We start from the raw sequence: 15,257 nt of genomic DNA, 5'->3' as shown, positions 1-15,257 counted from the left end.
CATGTTTAACAATTTATGTAAATGTAATATATCTTTATTGTGCAGAACAGACTTTCAGTGTTTCTTCTGGCTTGGTTGAAGTGATGGGCCGCGAGGCACACTGCTAGTGGACGCAAAGGCCCGGCTAGCTGGCTGCTGTGCTGAAGGCTTTATTATGCCGACAGTTCGACGGTTCCTTCCACTGTCTCAATTAATTTAACTCAGACTGTGAGTGATCACACAGCGGTAGATGAATGATTACTGAAAGAAGCAGCTCAGCTGTTCAGGTAAGCAGCTCTGTTAGGGTGTTCTTCACACCAAAAACTGCCGTTACAGTTTCCACCATGAGCATTTTTAATGCTGCTTCTTCTTTTTCTAACCTCTCTTTATCCGTTAGAATTAAATAGGCTGCATTTGTTACTGCACCTTTAAGGTTAATACATGTTAATCAGGTTGGTTTTCATGACATTACAAAAACAAACAAATTCAGAAAGGGGTTGTTGCTGTAGTCTGGTTTTCATACATGGACTGCATGGACTGCAAAGTGAACGGTATATTTTGTAACTTTAAAAATGTTTACATACCACATCAAACTTTTTTATACGAATAAAGTGAGAACGATTCCATGATATATAAAGCCCATATAGGTTTTCCATGATATGGGCCCTTTATTTGTTGGTTATTGGCCCAGAAATTCCACATTGGTGCATCCCTACGTTTATTATATGGGGATACATACTGCAAAGGTCAGGAGGATGAACCTGGTCAGGACTGAAGGGTCTTCCACCGCAGCACCTGACTTTATGGCATTCCAGATCTGTTACGATGACAAATCTTCATTTCAGCACACTTATCACATTATCACAAATACAGTCAGCAATGCACAAATAAATGTGCTAATATATAAAGTTACAGAGATTATAATTTCTACCTGTTTCCAATTTCCTTGTTTCCATTTTTATATATATATATATATATATATATATATATATAAATAACTACTGATGGACTGAAATATTAAAAGCTAGAAACTGTTCCGACTGTTCTATATGTCAATACAAAGCACTGCACAATATACAATTATCATCTATATACATCAGAAATAACAGAAATGCCATCATAGAAATGTATTACAGTCAAATAAAAACTGCACCCCACCTCATTAGCTACTTGGTCTAGAAGTGCTTTCTTGTCTGTAGACTTAAAAGCTTCAAGGGTGTTGGTGTTGTACAGAGTGCCTACAGCAGGACAGCAGTGAGCTGGTGTGGGTCCATCGCTGGACATTCGGACGAGAAAGATTTCAGTTAGTCACGGACAATGGAGATTTTACGTTACATGGAACTCTACACTATGAATTAATGCAATAAAAACTTATATTCCCTGGATTTCATCAGGAGATAATCAGCATTTTTGATTGAGCAAGTGTTCAAAGAAACAGATGAGTATTCATGTAATTTCCTCTTCATAATTTAATATCTCAGATTTAATATCTCTCCAATATTAATATCTGTCTCACTTGAAATTCCTCATTAATAACAAAAAACCTTTAAAACTCTTTAAAACTTATCTTTGAAACTCCTACTGAGAGTCAGAAAGTACAGGATCAGAGTTAGTATTTACATAATGAATTGGCACTCTGTCATGCAGCCTGGCCCAGGCTTTTCAGTAGAGTTTAGACTAGAGCAATAATAAAGTCACTTAAAATCAAAATTGATATTTTTCACATTCTTTGTTCATGTACTTGGTCATATTAAACCTGATTCATCATCTCTCATTTAAAAAGCCAAAATTCATGTTTTCTCGCAATCGTACATCAAAATGTAGTGATTTCTGCACCGTCTCTAAAATGGCTTCTGATGTGGAGCAGTGGGGCGAAATAACCTTTACCAACTTCACCCTCTTCCCACCAACCTCATCTATAATCAAGAGCTAGATCAGGGAACCTCCTCAATACAGTGTTTCACGTGCAAATACATCACGGTACCAAAGGAAACTGCATTATTTTTCCATACATTCTGGTTTCAAAAACTTTACCTGACTCACTTAAAGCAATTATTCATTCTATTTCCAAAATGAAAAGAAAAAAACAAAGAATAAATGTTCTTTTATTCATGTTAATGCAAGATTTTATTTCAAGTAATTGAGGTCCATTTTGTTAGTGCACTCATCATCAATTATTTACATAATGTAAAGGGTAGTTGGGATCTTCAAACAGAGAAAAACGATGATTGCATTTCAAAATTGAGATCTCAATTCATTTCTCAATGTTATTTGAATCCAAGTACTCCATTCCCTTTTTTCACTGTCACTCTTTAAACATGCTCCAATATGTATGACACATCTTCACTGTTGCTACGACGATGCTAATTTCCCTGTACCCCTATGAGATTTGCAATGTCAATTCCAGGCTAACGGTGATGTACATTCACATTATCAGACTGTGCTTAAAGTCAACATGAACTGGAAATCATAACACATGTTCATATTATACTGTGACTGCTGCAAATTAGCTTTAACAAGAAGCCCTGTATACATTACACACACTACATTATCTGTATATACATCCCTGTTTACATTTTGTAAAAAAATAATAAATAAAAATAAATAAACAAGCAAACACAATATCAGCGCAGGTCTCTGAGCTAGCTGAGCGTTCTCTCAATAATAGCTGGGGGTTGGGAGAAAAAGATGAAACATAATATCTGTAAACAATGTTTTTCCCCACCTTCATTTACACCTAATTTGTTACTGAAAACATGCATTCATGAGATCCTGCAAGTGTGGGTTATGCTAGTTTCCTCCCTTTCAGTAATGCCCACAAAACCTACTCAAGTGATATTCATCTAAATAGTTTTGTAGCAGAAGCACAATTTAAAACCAACTGTTTTGTTAATATTTTTGTAATAACTTTTCATAAATACACTACTCATATTTCTATTATGTTTGTTCTCTGAAATAGTAGCTCTGCTATGTAGGAACTTAATATACATTTCAATTTCAATTTAATCAAAAAAGCAGCACTAGTTGGAAGATTCAAGCCAAAACCTTGGAGCTGCAAATACACTGGATGCATTACAGCGGTCTAATCAAGAAGTTATGAAAGCATGAACTGCCTTTTTTAGTATCTCGTAGGTTTAGTATGTGTCTTATTTTGGATTCGTTTCTCAAGTGCTACAATTCAGTCTTAGAGATTCAGTCTTACATGGGATTCAAATCAGCATCTAACTAGCATCCAGTGTAACACCGAGGTCTTTAACTGTAGCTTTTGGTTGCACGGAAAAAAACATTTAGGTTAAGGATAAAATCTGGACCCTTATTTCGAGCAGATTTAGGGCCCAACAGCAACACTGCTGTTTTATCAGAATTTAGCAGGAGGAAGTTCCTGGTCATCCAGGCTTTTACATCTATAATATGGTCTTCCATCATGTGTAAGTGTGTCGCTAAATCTGACTGAGCTATAAATGTTTCTCCATTATATGACAATCATTCTGCCCAGAAAGCTCAATAAAGCATCCCCCTTATATCACATCCACAGAAGATACAGCTACCAATGGAACTCTATTTATAGCTTTCCTTCGCTATAAACATATCAAAAATAAATCACAAAGTAGGTGCCAGTGGCTTTTGAGTTAATACTCTACCAAGATCTGAAGACTACATAGGACATCAGTATATATGAAAACACAGCAAGGCTTTTAAAGATTCCAAACAGGACTTGCTCAGGTCAGTTTACACTGCCCTGGATTTTAACATGCATTCACAATACAGAGAAATGGCATGAGCCTGTAGTAGGACATGCATACCGCTTCAGTAGGAATGTAACGACACATCGTATCGAATTATGTTGAAGTGTACTGTATCACTGTATTGCAACTGGCCTATTAGCTTGTGTCTAGAACATTATATCAGGACACTTTAAAACAGCTTTTGTTTCAAATTTTTTTATTTTGTTTGAAACTGAAACAAACATTAATGTAAGGTACATTTTCAGCTTCTCATTTTTGCAATATTAGAAATCACTATAATATGAAATGGAATGATGATTTTCACAAATTATTAAAACCCAGCTGTTTAGGTGTCCTGTAATTCCTTGAGGTTGTCAACAGCCATGCAGATCGTACCCAAGTGTAAACCATCCCAACTCTAGAGAAGCACACTGAGCCTTCCACAAGTCATTCTGCACCACATCACCAAATCTAGGACTCATTCATAACACACAAAGTAGTCATGCAGGGCTGTATCAGTCAAGATCAATCACGGTATTTTCCAAATATGATGGTATATGATTTTTAGGTTAGCATCAATAAAGTTAATCATCCCAGAGTACTGCTACTCCATGAAAATAGCCATCTCAACCCATTTGTTATTAATTTATTAATACTAATTACCCATCATTGATACTGTAGTGCTGTGATAAATTTGGAAAATATCAAGATACCTCCTAGCACTACCCTAGACAGAAAAAAGACAAGAACTTACATTTCAAATGCGCTGAACTCCAGAGTCAGACGAGTTGGCAGGCCAGATGGGTCCCCTGATTTCACAGAAAATGTATAACTTTTAGTTACGACAGGCTAATTTACATATCAGGCAAAATCACTCTTTTAAATGGAACTGTCCATTCATCACTGTCTCTTTAAGACTTCTGCACTGGCATCTATATTTGATGGAGGTTCTGGTCACATATCAGTGGTTATCAGATATAATTCACTAGGAGAAAATTACTGGCTTGTCACTGAAACGTGTTCCCCATCCCTAAAAGCAACAGATAAGACTCTGTTTCTCCAGATGAAAAAAACAGGCCACAAGCTAAACATAAAAAAAAACCCCAACTTAAATCAATACCAGGTAAAGCTGTTATATCCGTTCCTATAACGACCCTATCTACACTTTGCATTAACATCTAATTACCATGATTCAATCATTAAATCAAAGCACAGCACGTTTACACCTGGCTTTTTCAAATGTAGCTTCTGCATTCAGATATTGATCAGATCTCATTTCCCAAGGCAATATTTACATTTTTTAATCAAGTGCGTCCCCAGAGCAGTATAGGCAGAGCCTGCACCAGCTACACTGGGAGAGCTGTATAAAACATTTAGCAAATGCAGTGCACAGAAAAGAAAACACAGCAAGTTATGCACGTTCTACTTAGTAGACATATCTGAAGCACAGTCAACAGGTTAAAAGTCTCAGCCAGAGTGTTGGAAAAACTGTGTTCAAATGAATTTTGTGTTCATAAGCCCTCGTTTGAATAGACCTCTGAAATCATTTGTCATTCTGTTGTCTGCGTCATGCCCATATTAGGAGCTCCAGGTCTAAGCTGAAAAACGGACGGCATTTTTGATATGTTTTGTCTTGCGTGCATTTGCTCCCTGACTGTTGCAGCATCCTTACAGAACTGTTTATAAGTTGAAATACAAATATATTGCTACATCTGTTACATCCATGCTTCAGAAAACCTAGACTGTAGCCTAAAACTGACAAAGCATCCAAACATTCACATTTGACAAAACTTATGCTTTGCATGGGGTACTTCAAATCAAGTCAAGTCAATGTTTTTTTTATATAGCGCTTTTTACAACAGGCCGTCATAAAGCAGCTTTACAGGAAAAACTTTACAGAAGAATCTGGGTCCGAGCCCCCATGAGCGTCATCAATGGCGACAGTGGCAAGCAAAAACTCCCTAAGAGCAAGAGGAGAAAATCTGGAGAGGAACCAAGACTCAAAAGGGGAACCCATCCTCCTCTGGTCTACACTGAATAGCAAACAATAACAGAAAAGCAATATGAAAAGAGAATAAGGTTTTACCATTCACAGAAAACATTAAAATACAGAAAGGGGGAGAAGCAGGAGAGGCATTGGCTACAATTAAATAGTTTGCATCTGTGCAGCAGTGGCATCATCAGGAGGGTCAGTTCATGCAGGTGAGGTTTGAACAGAGTTGTACAGCAGGAAGCTACAGGAAGCTCCGTTATTAGCTTTCCTTAGGTAAGGTTGCCACTCTTACCCAGCATTTAGACTGCTTCACTGCGGCAACGTGCGGCAACGCACAGCACAGCACAGCACATTTCAAAGGTTTTCAGTGGGAAGCATCTATTCTTTCCGTTGTATCCGTGTGATGCATGATTTGACGGGTGGGGTGTGTTGAAAAGTTCAATGAAGCTGAAGTTTTTTCCAAATGAAACGTGATAAGTCAGGAGGCGGTTGGTGTTTACGTAATTCATGTCTGCAGCATAATGTGTTGAAACATTTGTTCTGCTTTTCAAACTTTCCTGTGAGACCTCAGATGACCACTGGCAAAAGCTCATATTTGAACACCACTGTTTTCCTACAAAAATGTAAAATCCTTCATGTAAAATCCTGCCTGCAAGTGATAATTAATGACCAGTCCAAGTTTAATCTTATCAACATTTTGGAAAATACATACATACTACATTGAGTTTCTGATCGTTCAAAACAAATAAAGGAAAAAAATTACATAAATGTTGACTTTATTTAGCAGGACCTGATTCGAGAAGATGTCTTCATGTTCATCAACGCACCAGGGCAGAGTAAATGTGCCGTTATGATGTTAATTTAGTGCACAGCAGTGCTGGCTTGCATGTAGCAACATTCTTATTTCGACCCTTTCAGAGGATTCAGAGGATTCAGTGATGTATGCAAGACAATATATATGTTTGGAACATTTACATTCACCACAAGAAGAGATTTTCAAAAATGGTATCAATTTTTCTAACAGAAAAACGGCTTGCATAATGCTGACTACTCAATTAATGAGAAAGGAAGGAATGACAGTGAAAGGTTTGGGTGGTGCGCACGTCACATTAGACCGTGGGTGTAATCTGCTGCAACGCATTTATGCACACAGATCACAATATGTGCTAAACCGCCTCAGAATCTGAACACATTCCAATCACAAACGCAGATACGTTTGTATTTTAATCCAAATATTATCAAGATACTGGATGTTTGTACTGTAAACAGGACTCTGAGGACTCCAGGAAGGACTCCAGGAAGGAATTTCGAACCACAAGCTTACTCACCATTATAGTAATAACTCTTGATGCTTTTTGGACTTTCATCTAGACGGTAGTCATTCAGCTTCTTCTGGGTGAGCTGATGCCAGAACCCGGCCTCAAGTGCACTGGAGAAAGGTGCGAACTGCAGTTTTGGAGGAGCTGAGCCCTTTTCAGTTGACTCAGCTGCCATCTGAACACCAAACTCTGTTCTCCCTCACAAACACTGTATGAAGATAGGAGAGTGAAATGAGAGCTTGTCTGCACAGAATGTCCAGACAGTGACATAATGCTGATTCAGTTAGCACATCTATTTAAAGTGGCCCTGGATTTAAGGTATCAGTAAGGGTAACTTGACACCAGGCCAAAAAATGCCCATAGTGGCCACCTTTTGCCCTGTTTTAGAAATTTATTGAGACTTCAGTTTAAGAATTAGTTTGCGCCTAGGTTGCACATTTTCTGCGGATTACTGCTGTTTTTGGTCTCTACGGTGAAAAGATTTTCTCCTTCATACAGCGACAATTCTACAGCTTTCATAGCAGACCTTGTTTTGTTAAAGGGGAATTCCACCAATTTCTCAAAATTTCTGCACAATTCAGTGGTGGACATGTAAACAAAGTCATTCAGAGTCCTTTGATGTGATTCACTCATTAAAATGATTATCGGGATACTTTTGGATATGGGTTGACTCCCCTAACAGGGATTAAAGGGACACTCCAAAATTCTACATAATTAAAGGGCTGCGTTGTAAACAAAGTCATCCAGAGTGGTTTGGTGCCAAATGCTCTAGAGAAACTTACCGAGTCAGAATTGTTCATAGTGGTGGTGATAGGAACCAGACGTCCACCACAAAAAGCTCCCTAACAGAAAGTTATTACACAAAATGGCTAGATATGTATTTCTTGATGTGGTTCAAGGAAATGGTTAATTGTAGTGAAGCTTACAGACTCATATATCTTTACAGTGGTGGTGATAGGAACCAGGGGTTGCCATGACTACAACACAAATATAGCCATTATATTTACTATCCAAAACCACCAGTGAACCTACATGCGTCTTCTAAGTTTTTGTATGTAATATTGATGATCGTAAAAACGTTACAAATCTGAAAAAACAGTTTTCTTTAGTAACAATTTTGCCTTATAACACCCTGCATGTGCCCTCCAACTACAGCAGTTTTCAAAAGATATTGAAAGAAGCCCAAAACTTCTCTCAAAACTATCAAAAAATAAATGTCTCAGACATCAGTTATATTTTTAACCATATTATGTAAAAAAAAATTCTGTGAAGAAGCTTTTAGAAGCAATAAACTCAGATGTCTGGTTGCTATCACCACCACTGTGAACAATCTGACGTGGTTTCTTTAGAACGGAGCATTTCACACCAAACCACTCTGAGTGACCTTTAATATTTTGACCATTTATTTATGCAGAAATTGGGGCTGAAATCATTTTTATATCAAAATCACAATTTAAAAGACTCCTATTTTCAAATCGCATGAGCTGCAACTTTTAATTATGGCCTACAATGTCAATATTAACACTGCCTTAGCAAGTTGTGAGTGGAGTAATTTAATCTAATAAAGAGCCTGTGAACTGTCTGCAGATGAGTTAGACCAATCAGAAGCAACCAAACACGACCACAACTAAGTGTCAATCTGGTGCACCATGTTCAGCTTTCAAGTAAAAAATGGATATGTTGGTCTTTTGTGAGAAAAAAGCTTGATTTACAAATAAATAATCGCAATTTAAATTGCAGCCACAATATTGGTGAGAAAAATTACAATTAGATCATTTGCCCCTCATTGCTCATCTCTACCACACATGTACACTATATGTCCAAACGTGAAGACACCAGCTCATCTGACATTTATTCTGAAAAAGGGTTTTCATAGTGAGTTTGTCCTCCTTTGGTGCAGTAATTACAAAAATGTACAGGTTTGATTTTGGGCATGGCGTCCACAGGCTCATGTGTGACTGCTCCAGAGCATCCCAATCTATTGGTCAATGCTTTTCTATGGGAATTTTTCAAACTGTGTGTCCAATTCAACTTTAGAGAAGCTGGATTCACTCATTAGAAAGAGTATCTGGATACTTTTGGATATGGGTTGATTTCCATGACAGGGATTAAAGGGGAACTCCACCAAATTTTGAAAAATTCTACACAGTTTAATGGTTGAGATGTAAATAAAGTCGTTCAGAGTGGTTTGGTGTGAAATGCTCTGCTCTACAGAAACTTAGAGTCAGAACTGTTTACCGTGGTGGTGACAGAAACCAGACTTCCACCTCCAAAAGCTTGCTTACTGAAAGTGATTACACAAAATGGCTAGATATATGCTGCTTGATGTCTGACACATTGCTTTATGATAGTTTTGTGGCTTAAAATGTATTTTAATTCATTTATTTTTAATCCATTCATGGCAGAGGGGTACATGCAGGGTGTTATAAGGTAAAATAGTCCCCAAAGAAAACAGGGTGACCCCTGGTTTCTCTCACCACCACTGTAAAGAAATCTGAGTCTCTACAATCAACCATTTCTCAACAAACCACTCAATGAACAGACAGGTAGATGGATAGACAGATACAAAACATACAAAATACAGATGAGTACACAGACATACAAACAGGATTCCTGGGTCACTGTTACTGTTATCTGTGGATCTCTTCACATCCCAAGGACTGATTTATTCCAACGTTTTGAAAAAATGGTGGAATTCCTATTTAAGACTAGTTCCTTTCCGTGGAGGACCTCCATTCAGTATGCTGTGCAGTCCAGGACTAGGCTTAATCCCTGTCCTGTCTGGAAAACAGACTCATGGTGTATCTGGTGGCTGCTAGTTTTGCTGTATCTCAGCTCAGTGGCAGCTCTGTTTATGCCTTCAACGCCGCAGCTGCTGCTACCCAGCAAGTCCTGAAACCAAGCAGTTAAGCTAAGCTAAACAGGAGCGCTGTTCAAGCAGCCTAATGTGAAAGAGACGAACACGACATTGATTTAAAAAGTGTTATAACACAAGTAATTTCCAACCACTCACCAGAAACAGACTTCCTTGTTTAAATCATGTGACTGCTGTCCCGTCTGCGCAGTCTCAGCGAAGCTAATACTAGTAATGGCTACACGTATGTGCTAGCTTGCAGTAGTAGGTATTGTAGCAAATGGCTAATTTATTGGACGAAACCTTTGAAGTTAGGTAATCGAATAAGGTGCTAAAATGCCCACCGTGAGTCTAGAACAGCTTCAAAAAGACCTACAGACGACGTTACGGCTGCAAGTTTGCTAGCTAGCTAGTTAGCTAGAGGGCTAATGATGTTAGCAAGCTGACTAGCGCAGCTGACAGGAACGAATTTGAGAATATTCTAACGTTAAGGTTATAAATATACTTCTGACACCAGCAGGAAGACCATAGAGTTAGGAAAAAACAACGGCAAGCAGAACGTTAACAGTTCCAGAGAGCTTAAAACGTAAGCTAAGCTAATTAGCAAACAAAGCAACTAGCCGGCTAACTGGACACTCCCCCGGTTGGAGAAACGTCCTTCAGTTCTCACGGTGCCAAGACCAGGGAGTAAAACACGAAAAACCAAAATAAGACCAGGAAAGCGCCCACAAGCAGACAGGAGAACACGGACAGAAACCTATACGCTCCGCTTCTTTTCATTCTGACTGATAGTCCAGCCTTAAATGAACCAGTGCACTTTTTCCAGTGCAAGCTTGGTGAAGTTCCTCACAGATTAAGCCCCAGTTTGAGGACAGGTGCAGATGGGAGTGCTCCCTAAACAAAACCTTAGAGAAAAAATGCGCTTTACTCTGAATACCAGGCTGGAGGATGAGCCTCGCCCTGGTGCTGGTTTCACAGCATTCCTATATGTAACACCTGGGCCACCTTCCATCCCCACACTGAGACACTACATACACTCTTAACAAAGATGGTTCTTTAGCAAAGACAGTGGTTCTATATAGAACCATGAACACCCAAAGAAAAATTTGCATGACTAAATGATTCTTTGCACTGTGAAATTGTTCTTCAGATTGATGGAGAATGTGTATGTAGAACCTTTATGAAAAGGGTTCTTCTATTATGACAAGTATGACATCGTAACAATAGAAGAACCCTTTTAAAAAGATTCTATATAGAACCATCTACAGCACATTCTAAATCAATCTGAAGAACCATTTCACAGTGCGAAGAATCATTTAATCATGCAAAGGGTTCTTTGAGTGTTCTTGGTTCTATATAGAGACATTTTCTTTAAAGAACCCTTGAAGAACTTTCTTTTTTAAGTGTGTAGGTGGGTCCAGCCTTTTCCGTTTCTCAGGGGTGCTAAATGGCCTATGGACAATTTTAAACTGTCTTACTGTGAACTGGTTGGAACTAAGACTGAAATGAATATGGTCTAGAACAGGGGTGTCAAACTCAACCACTAAAAGGGCCGTATTAAAAAATCGACAAACCATGGGCCACAGAACGACTATGTTTTTATTTCACTTTTAATTAATGTTGAGCTATAACCCAAATTGGCCACTGTTTATTCAACCTATGCAAGAACTTCAACAGTAAAATATAGACACTTGTAGTAGACCTTCAGATATTACATGAATACTTGAAATATTCTAAATTTAAATGTCCCCAAGTGCTCTGTCTTTTTATCCTACCTATTTGTCTGAACTAGACACCTGGCATCCTTTCTTTGCTGCAAGTTCATTAATTATTGGACTCAATTTTCTGAGCTGCTGAGCTGATGCTGAAATGCAGCTAGTGTGTTTGGTGATGTGACTGGTATAGAATTGTGTAGAAATGAGGTGTAACTGCTGTTCCATAGATTGTTACTGGGGTAGGAGAGTTGGAGTGCACATTACGTTGCAGTGCATGCTGGGGATTGTAGTGCAGCGCATTGTGAAATGGGCTAATATTAACAGAAAAATAAAATACTTACCGGGCCGGATAGGATTGTGTGGTGGCCTGATCTGGCCCGCGGGCCTTGTGTTTGACACATGGAGGCTAGAATCTCCTTCCACTTGTCTCCATGTTAAGATCCATTTCCCATCTGATTCTATTAGACCTAGTGTTTAAAGGGCTTCCCTATTTAATCCGGGGCTGTAATTGAATTAACTGCTAATTTAACCGGAAAAAGTCATGTTGAGGGTTTTTTTGATTGTTGGTTGAGTTCATAAGATGATCTCTACGCCAAAAGGTCACCTACAGATAACATTCCTCTGTATTTCCATTGTTTGAACCCTGGGTCAGTGATACCAGAAAGAAATTCTGGATTCTCACGGATCGAGGCAAACAATTTTTCCAAGCGTGTCATTTTCAAATAATGAGACTAATGAAACTAATAAAGTATTAAATAATAATTTATGAATCTCCCCCACGGTTCCTTTTCCAAAGATAGGCAGGTGAGACGTAGGACTGCATGCATATGAGTCTACATCTAACATCTTCGGTAAACCACTGTTTAATGACATTTAAGTGAGCTGCCCAGTTAAAGAGCTCTATATTAGAGACAACTAAAAAACCTGAGCCTGTTGGGAGTTGCAATGTCCCCAGTTTAAATCTAGGCTTCCTTTCAGCCTATATGAAGTCACAAATAATGGAACTGTGCTGTGTAATATCCTTTTATTTGAAAGAGGTACAGCAATCATTTGTAAAATATATAAGATCCTAGGCACCTTAGACCTACAACCTAAGAATAGCTCTGCCAGTTTGCATTGAAGTCCCTGTAGTTACTGAATAATAAGCCTTAGTATGTACTAAGCCTGGGATTTAAAGAGGTTAAAATAAAAAGGATTGATTGTTCAGCTCTACTATGTCTTACTGAGTTGATTATTGGGGAAATAAAAGATCTGTTTGACTCAATTTCTCGCATCTCTTCAATAATACAGAATGTCCAGACTTCAAGACTCAGTACCATTCAATCTCCCAAGAACTCAGAACATTTTTTTAAGCAGAGCACCAAAGATTTTCAGAACATGCTGTACAGTCTTTTTTTTTATAAGCACACTTCTGCAAAGTGCTCACACATTATTCACAAAATGTATGCCGTTTTTAAAGGGCATCGCTCTACTGCTGAGATCCGCATTGAAGTCCCAGCGGTGCCATGCGCTGCCTGAGCTGCGGCTATGGGCCTCTGAGAAAACGATTAAAAAGGCTGACAGGGTTCCTCTGTGTCCAGTCAATGTCATTGATGAAGTAGCCATGTAGGCAGAGCAGGCTGGGTCCAGATGCATGGCTGAGGGTTAGAATGTGATTTCATGCATTCTAGGGTAAAGATGGGCTTTCTATGGGTTCCTACTCTCAGCAGCAGTGCCACTGAATGGGCTTCATGCACTGCTGGGTAAAAACAGCTACACCTTCTGCACCTGGCATTAACGGAACATTTTGATATGGCCTCTCGCTCCTTTAGCTCATCACATGACACAGTTGAATGTCAATTTACAATCTTGAACCGTTTACACTTGTCAAGAAATTATATTAATGAACATGAGCCGTGATGTTTACCCTAGCAGGGTCAATATTTGGGTGTTATCGAGCCTGTGCATTATCCCAAATGTTTTTCTGGGCGAACATCATTGACAAACAACAAAGAGGTAAATGTAAAGCAAATAAATTTGGCCTAAAACTAAAAACAAACTGCAAGACGCCTTACCCAATATCCCGCATGTCACAGAGCCTCAGATACTGATAAATGCCCTTATGTTGTCTTTGGTAGCTTCAGCTGATACTGAATTAGAAATTAGTGCCCCAGCTTGTGCTGAAAGAACACCATAGAAATAGGGCAAAACATGGTCATTTTATATTTTGCTGAGTAATAATTAAATGGTTAATATGTAAACAGAGTCATTCAGAATGGTCTAATATGTTCTAGAGAAACATACAGAGTCAGAATTGTTCACAGTGGTGGTGATAAGAATCAGACATCCATCTCTAAAAGCTCCTTAACAGAAAGTTAACATTAGTTTACATTAAATGGTTATGGATGTTGTTGGCTGTTTATCCATAATCCTAAACTGAATAAGTTGCCACGGTTATGTTTGCTTGAGTTTGCTAAGCAAGAAATCCTGCTTTGTGAGACAGACCCCAGGTCAAAGGGAAATGCCACCGATTTTTCAAAAATTCTCCATAAGTCATTCAGAATAGTTTGGTGTGAAATGCTCTGTTCTAGACAAACTTACGAAGTCAGAATTGTTCACAGTGGTGGTGATAGGAACCAGACGCCTGAAGAGTTAATGCCTTTAAAAGCTACATCACAAAATGTTATTATATGAAACAGTTATGAATACTCTGACTGACGCCCAAGGCATTCTTCATTCCATATAAAACTCTGAAGACACATGTAGGTTCACAGGTGGTTTTGGAGAGTATATAAAATGACTATATTTGTGTTGTAGTCATGGTGACCCCTGGTTCCTATCATCACAACTGTAAAGAAATCAGAACCATTTCACAACAGACCACTCTGAATCACTCTGCTTACATCTCAGTAATTGAATTATGATGATTATTATTAATTATTATTTTGAAAAAAACAGTCCAAGAATTCAGATCATAAGCAGCTCTTGGGCCAATCATGGCTGAGCTTCTGACCAATCAGTAACAGCCTTCTAACTGCCCATTTTTTAGTCATTTCATTGAAATAGCATAAGATTTAGAGCACTTTTTTCCAAAATGTCAAAAATATAATTTTTAGTGGAAGAAACAAATCAGCAGTTATTACTCCAGTAAGTGCTAAAAGGTGGCAGTGGCAACAGCTCTGCTCTTTACTGTAATAAATGCATCATGGTTTTATTTATGTGATTTCTTTTTCCTTCTTTGAGAAATCAGCCACTCAACTCCTCCTCACGTTTGGCTGTTCATCATGAACATCATCTTTTTTTTTTATGTGCATGCGCAAAAGGATTAATCACAGCCGGAGTATCTAAAGCTGAGTGACAGAGAAAGCTGTGGACCGTCATCATTAAATGAGTTGACCACAGACGTGTTGGTCAGGATGTGTGAAGCTGAATCAGGAACCCAGCTTAGTTACACCTGCTTTGTGAGACAGACGCCTGTTATCACTGCTGCTGCTACACACTTAGAAAAGATGGTTCTTCAAGGGTTCTTTAGTACCGAAACTGGTTCTACATAGAACCATGGACACTCAAAGAACCTTTGCATCATGAAAGCGTTCTTAAGAATGATGGAGAATGTGCTGTAGATGGTTCTATATAGAGCGTATATGAATCGTATATATATATATATATATATATATATATATATATATATAT

The 15,257-nt window shown here is 38.4% G+C and overlaps 1 protein-coding gene across 2 annotated transcripts in view; it reads right to left on the bottom strand.

Moving 5' to 3' along the window:
- atg7 (ATG7 autophagy related 7 homolog (S. cerevisiae)) overlaps positions 1-10,555 on the bottom strand; it is a 111,072-nt gene extending 100,517 nt beyond the window's left edge. Inside the window, exons 1-5 of one of the 2 annotated variants that reach the window (XM_036559431.1) lie at positions 10,030-10,555; positions 7,026-7,224; positions 4,459-4,513; positions 1,138-1,255; positions 719-796 (exon numbers count right to left, since the gene is read on the bottom strand). In XM_036559431.1, the coding sequence (XP_036415324.1) occupies positions 719-796; positions 1,138-1,255; positions 4,459-4,513; positions 7,026-7,191 (417 nt within the window). In that variant the 5' untranslated portion in view covers positions 7,192-7,224; positions 10,030-10,555. Of the gene's footprint in view, positions 1-718; positions 797-1,137; positions 1,256-4,458; positions 4,514-7,025; positions 7,225-9,618; positions 9,988-10,029 lie in introns of those variants that run through there. The other variant, XM_036559432.1, reaches the window with a different exon arrangement.
- Between the last annotated feature and the right edge of the window lie 4,702 nt (positions 10,556-15,257).

The sequence above is a fragment of the Colossoma macropomum genome, unplaced genomic scaffold (genome assembly GCF_904425465.1).
Source record: "Colossoma macropomum unplaced genomic scaffold, Colossoma_macropomum, whole genome shotgun sequence".
Classification (NCBI taxonomy): Eukaryota; Metazoa; Chordata; class Actinopteri; order Characiformes; family Serrasalmidae; genus Colossoma; species Colossoma macropomum.
The sequence above is the reverse complement of the archived record's forward strand: the minus strand, read 5'-3'. Positions and strand labels throughout refer to the sequence as shown.